The 6,663-nt window shown below is 42.5% G+C and overlaps 1 protein-coding gene across 13 annotated transcripts in view; it reads right to left on the bottom strand.

The window, feature by feature from the left end:
• Positions 1-413: 413 nt before the first annotated feature.
• The window catches only part of IL15 (interleukin 15), a 74,120-nt gene continuing 67,870 nt past the window's right edge, over positions 414-6,663 (bottom strand). For 11 of the 13 annotated variants that reach the window (XM_025211703.1, XM_006030128.3, XM_025211707.1 and 8 more), the window contains 2 exons: positions 3,609-3,740; positions 1,204-2,740 (listed from right to left, as the gene is read on the bottom strand). In XM_025211703.1, coding sequence (XP_025067488.1) covers positions 2,603-2,740; positions 3,609-3,740 — 270 coding nt within the window. In that variant the 3' untranslated portion in view covers positions 1,204-2,602. The other 2 variants (XM_025211713.1, XM_025211709.1) reach the window with 2 other exon arrangements.

Below are 6,663 nucleotides of genomic sequence, written 5' to 3'. Positions count from 1 at the left end.
CAAGCTGGGTAGTGGGCGAGGGAGTCAGGGGGAGCAAAGATCCCTACCCTGGGGGTCTTCAAGAGGAGGTTGGATATGCATCTAGCTGGGCTCATCTAGACCCAGCCCTCTTTCCTGCCTATGCAGGGGGTCGGACTCGATGATCTATTGAGATCCCTTCTGACCCTAGCATCTATGAATCTATGAATCTGTCTCAGTGGGTGTTTTGCTCCCACTCTCCAGTGTTTGAAGGTCTGTGGTATGCATCAAGCAATGTAAGTAAACACGTGTACTTCTCACAGAAAATCTTAACAGTATACTTCAGATCTATTCTGTACATATGCAAGTCACAGGAAGTAATTCATCCGCCCTGTTCAGAACTATTGAGGCCTCACTTGAGTACCCTGTCCAGTTTGGTCACAAAACTTCAAGGAAAACATGACACATTCAAATTGTGACAACCTCTCAGTGGTGTTTATTTGCATCCCAGCATTGGCATTCAAGGTCAGATAAGGGGACTGTCTTTCTTATCAGCATATCCCCACTGTATGCATGGAAATGGGAATGAAAAACTCTTGCGTTTCTTTTGACTGTGATAAGGTGCTTTAACTGCTTTTATTTTGAATATAAGAGGCCAGGGAAGTCAGGTTTGTGCACACTGGCCCTGCCTTCTTAAATTGTGCAGTACATAAGGGGACTGGTATATAAATAGAACTCTATGAATTGATATAAATTAATAGTTTGGATAAGTTTAAAACTTCAGTCTATTTGTTTTGGTCTATTTGTTCCTGTACAACACTATGAACAAACTTCCATATACGATGGTAAAAAAAACATTTTTCCTTGCCCATGAACCTAACAGTTTTGTTAAATTTGGAGAAAGAGGTAATAAAGAAAAGCAAAAAAGATGGAAAGAAGTTAAGTAACAGTGCCTGGCTAAGATAGCGGACTTGGGAAGAAGTTTTTCAACACAGTGATGATTAGTAACATATAGCTGAAATCCCTTGTAAATATTTAAAGGAGAATATGTTTAAAATGCTTGTTTGAGTACTATTAAGCCTTTTTCTGGGACATTTACAATCCTGCTGTATGACTGTTATGATGGTAATGGGACCCAAAATGCATATGTAACTTGTGCGTTAGCTCCAAATGGCATAGTCCATTTTTCACCTTTTGTTCACTGATTGAGGCATCTAGACAAATCGTAGTTCAGACACTGTAATAGAAATAATACAGAAATCATCACAAGATCCTTTTATGCTTCCATCTGCTGGATATACACATTTGTCAAAATGGTCAACAATCACAGAATAAATTTATTTGTTGGGATCCTTATACATGGACTATCATGTACATTTTCTTTCCTTATTTTGATCTAATAAAGATCAATCCCAAGGTGGATTTTGTCCATGTGAGTTATTCAGAGACAGCACTATTAATACTAATGTATCCATGATATTTAATAGCTGTCTAGTCATATGTTAATTGAAGACATATTCCGTTATCTAAAGAAAGGGATTCCTTTATTGCAAAAATATAATAAATTCAGGTCGGATAAAATTAATGACACATTTACCACCTGTGCAAAGCAACCAAATGTCAAAACCCAATCATATGAAGACAGAATACCATGCACATGTTTGTTAGATGCAAGATGCACAATCCATTGCTAAAAAGACATAGCAACTAATTTTGACACTTGACAAACTGGGCCTGATTCTCCATTCCATTCCTCCAGTTTTAAATGGAGTATAATTTGCATAAAGTTAGCATAATAAAAAGGGAAAAAGGAACTGCAGCATGGCCTCACAAAAATAGTCAGACTTTCTTGAAGTCAATGACTGTACCAAATATGTCATTTCAAGCTCACCCAAAGAAGAACTAAAATCCCAACAACTGGGGTGGAAGAAAAGGCTGAACTGCCACTCGAGGTACATATATGGCATGTCATATTTGTGCTAAGTAGGCTCAAGTGTTTCCTTGACTGCAAATACAAAATGTGAAGACTAGGATTCAGCCTGTTGAAGGTTAGAGCAAAAGACAAGGAGGAGAAGTGGTGAGTATGACCCTGAGAAGAAACAAAGCTACAGGGTCTTTGAGGTCCATGGTTCAATGGAATTGTAAATATGGGGATTTTGGTGTAAGGTAACTATCTTTGTTGTTTGTTTTCCTTCTGCGAAACAGGACTTCATGTCTAAATGAAAACATACTTCACTCCAGTCATTAATTTCTGTTGCTAAACAAATCTACCCTGAAAAAACCAATTTTCAGCTGATTGGGCCAATGGTCAATAATATTTTTCACAATTTCAGTACTGTTAGCTGTTATCATTTGATATGAACAATCTGATTTTGCTCTGCAGCTGTTGGAGCTGCTAGTGAGGCTGTACTCCTCATACAAATTTCTTAGATTGTAAAACTATAAGAGCCATTGTGATTGATTAGCCTGATCTTCTGCATTACACAAATAACAGTCCATAGTTCACATTCTTGTCTCCATTTGTTTTTCTGCCGCTCTCTCATAACAAGGCTCTTAGAATAGCCAGCCAATCTAGCTACATTCTTTCTTGATTATATTGCTTGAAGGAGCAGGTGAGGTTTTGAGTTGCTCCTAAGCACAATCCTCATGACATATTTTTGAACAAATGTTGTACTAGGATTTTAAAATTCTCTACAAACTCTGTAAAATTTCTTTCTTCATACTGTTCACATTGTTTGCAGTTTGCTTTCATTACATGGCTTGCATTCTGAAAAAGAGGAAGCTGTAAAAGTTAGAATTATTTGGATAAAGAATTACTTAGTATTAATAGTACAGATCTGGTTCTTCTGATTGAGAATCCAATCTTGCTCTCTTTGCTCTCCTTATTCTCATGAATTCTCTCTGTATAGACCACCCAGGCATCAAAATACTGTACTGTGTAAATGCCCTGTTTTGTAAATGTGGTGAGCACTCAAAGCCACCAGGGACTTTAGCGGTAGTTTACCCGTTGAATATTAGGTCACATTTGCTTAGATGTCTAAATATGGCCCACTTTAGGTACTGAGATTTGAAAATACTCTCCCAAGGATACCATTTTACACACATGCACGCACACATACACAAAACTCCAGCTAGTTTAGTATCTGTTTTGGTGGCAGTCTTCAAAATATTATTTGCAGACAGGCTAAACCAGGGGTGCTCAACCTCTGGCCCATGCACCAGATCCAGTCCATTGCACCATGTCATCTGGCCTGCAGGGCTCTCCATGGGTCTAGAAATTTGGTGGCAGGGGAGTGGTAGATCTGGTCTCAGTCCCAGCATGTAGGGCCAGGCAGGGGCACTGCCAGCCCTGCTGGGCCCAATCCTGGAGTGGGGCCCCATGAGGGGGCAGCACTGGGACCCTAGAAGCCAATCATGGTGTGTGGGAAGGAGGAGGGGTATTGCAGGGCCCCTGGGATCAATATAGCCAGCAGACAGTCCCCACGTCATTAATCTGGTTCACAATAAATACGTGCATGTGTGTCTGAGGCTTCCAGTCTGTTTGTACCATACTACACTTTGCATGCAAAGGGGGTACCATTTATTCCTGTTATGATAGTAATAGTTTTTGATCATGATTTTTTTTTTAACTGTACTTAACACTTACTTACCTTGTATGGCTTTGCATTGCGCAGCAGAGTATTCACACTCTCATTGTTTGTACATTGCTTGATTTTACTTTCATGCCTAACCACCTCCATCTCTGAAAAAAAGCAATTCATCACCGATTCTTCACATCCACCCTAAAAATGAAAAAAAATGTCAATTGTAAAATGACTTTACCTCAAAATATTAAAGAAATAAATGAATAATTGTACATATAAGTGTCCTGTTTTGATCTATGTGTATCTATATTTTCATTTAAATATTGAGAAGTATTTATACAGATATATCAGTCATAAAATGTAAACATGTATATGCTAAATGAAATCTAAAGCTAGGGTGGGATATAAGAGCCTTGGAGAAGAACAAGTAATGGAAGAAGTGATGAGGATAGGGATTTAAAATATAACTAAGAGAAAATGGGCACTACTATTAGTAGTAGTTCTTAGCCTCTATATCTCAAATCATTAAGAAAAAGAAAAACAGTGGGTATCATCATCCTCATTTTATAAATAGAAAGAGAGAAAAATATGGACTGATTTCCTCAGCGTATTGAGCCTGAGTGTTCAGATGCTTGAAGCCTTGTATTATCCTCTTCTTTCAGAAGTGGACCCAGGATTTTATAAAGGGGGATGGCAGCAGGGAACAGTGCTGTAGGGGTGGCTATACCCCCTGCTTCCATTCTATACCCCCTCCCCCACCAAAGCGGGCAGAACATGCTATAGGAGCAACAGTTGAGGACTTTTCTTAAAGCCTCCTCCTCTCCCCTTCCCCCTTCCTCCACCTGCTGCTGCCAGTGTGTCCCACTGTCCTGAGGGCAAGGGAAGCTCCAGTCCTACACCAGCTGGGATGTGGAGGGGGGCTCAGCCTGAAATTGTGGCAGCAGTAGCAGTATTAGAGGGGTAAGACACAGGAGGCAATAATGCCGGTCTACTTAACACTAGTTCAGCTTCATCTAGAGTATTGTGCACTGCATTTTAAATAGGATGTTTAAAGAAGTTAGAGAAGGATGTTGTTGAGAAGTTAGAGAAGGTCCAAAGGTGGGTGACAGAAATGATAAAGGGGTTGGAAGACAAGTCATACAAGGAGAAGTGGAGAGAATTAAGCATGTTTATTTAGCTTATAGAAAAGTCGGTTAGGGCAGGGGGACATGATAACAGTTTTCAAATATCTGAAAGGTTGCCATAAAGAGGGTAAGCAGCTTTCTCCCTTGCTATAGAGGGCAGAATGCATAATAATGGCTTTAAACTGCAGCAAAAATGGGGTAAGATTGGATATCAGGAAAAACTTTTACTGTTAGAACAGTGAGGAAAAGGAATAGACTACCTAGGGAAGTTGTGGAAGCTCCTTCACTGGAGGTTTTCAAGAAGAGGTTGGATGAGCATTGGTCAGGGATGATTTAGGAGTAGCCATGCCTGACATGTTGCACAGAACAACAGTTGGAACGCCCAAGTGCTTTCCCCCCACAACACAGACCTCCCAGAGCGTTGTTCAAAGACCATGAGAAGAGCTCTGCAGCCCAAACCAAGTGAAAATTAGAGAGGATCAAGTTTATGGAAGAATTGTAGACAGTGCTCTAAAAACATCAGTGCAATGTGCCGTGGCAACTAAAAAAAATCCAATAAAATTATGGACACTGTTAAGAAGAGAACTGAAAACAAAATGGAGAACATCATCATACCATTATACAAATCCATGGTGTGTAGTTCTAGTTTCCATCTCCAAAAGGATGTAGTAGTATTAGCAAAGATACAGGGAAAAGCTACCAAAATAATTAGAGGTATGAAGCAGTTGCCATATGAGGAGAGGATAAAAAGGCTGTGACTCTTCATTTTGGAAAGGAGAAGGCTGAGGAGGAAAATGACAGGTCTATAAAATCATGAAGGGTATGGACAAAATGAACAAGAAGCTGTCGCTCATCAAGTCCCAAAATACCAGAACTAGGGAAACCTACTGAAAAGAATAGTAGACATGTTTAAAACTACCAAGAGAAAGTCTTTTTTTTATGCAATGCAGTGCATGAGATTCATTGCCATGGGAGGTGATAGGGGCAGATAGCATAGGTTAAAAAAAGTGCTAAATAAATTCATGGATGATTGATCTATGTATAGCTATTTAGCTATTGAACAGAACAGTTGAAGCTTCCTCTGGCATCTCTAAACTAGTAATGGTGGATGTCAGGAAGGGTAATGAATAGAGGTACACCGATACATCAGTCCCATATTGGATTGGTACCAATATAAGGGAAATTGACTGTGTCGGCAATCAGCTTTTTTGGCTGATGTGGCCGATATTGTGGCTGATAAATGCTGCATGCATGCGCGCAGCAGCAGTGCAGCACTCAGGTATCCGAGAACACAGCCCCACAGTGTGGAAAGCAGCCGGGTCTGGCTGGTAAATCTGTTGTGAGGAAAAGGGCATGGGAGGAGGGAAGGGGTGTGTGCAGGGGCGAGAGAGGCTCTTGCAGTGATGGAGGGAGTGGGGCTGGGGCTGGGGCAGGCATTGCCCTGCTGGGGTGGGGCATGGGACAGAGCCACAGCTTGTCCGGGGGATGCGGGAAGAGGGGGGTGGCTCCCACTGCTGCACGCATCCCAGGAGGGCATGGGGGGCATGTGACTCCAGATATCTGCGTAAGATGAGGGTGGGCTGCCACTGCAGGCTGGGGCTATGCCAGGCTCTTCCCATCAGGGGGCTGAGCTGGGCTGCACTTGCAGCAGGTGGCACTGGCACTGGGAGTGGGGGTTGGGGAGGCTACAGCGAATTTGGGGTTGACTGCAGGCCCCCCGTAGCCCCCTCCCAGTGCTACTGCCACCCACCCTGAGTGAAGGCCAACCCAGCCCACTGCTGGGAAGAGCTGGGTGCTGCCCCCGGCCCAAGGCCTCAGTGGCAGCCTGCCCTCACCCCGCACGCAGATCCAGGGGAACACCACCTCCCACGCCCTCCTGGGATACATGCAGCAGTGGGAGCTGCCTCCCCTTCCCTGCACCACCCAGATGAGCCACAGCTCTGTCCTGTGCCCTGCCACAGCTGGGCAGCATTTTCCCCGGCCATAGGCCCAGCCCC

This window comes from Alligator sinensis, unplaced genomic scaffold, assembly GCF_000455745.1.
Source record: "Alligator sinensis unplaced genomic scaffold, ASM45574v1 scaffold554_1, whole genome shotgun sequence".
In the NCBI taxonomy this organism is placed as follows: domain Eukaryota; kingdom Metazoa; phylum Chordata; order Crocodylia; family Alligatoridae; genus Alligator; species Alligator sinensis.
Note: the sequence above shows the minus strand (reverse complement) of the source record. Positions and strands in the feature narration are given on the sequence as shown.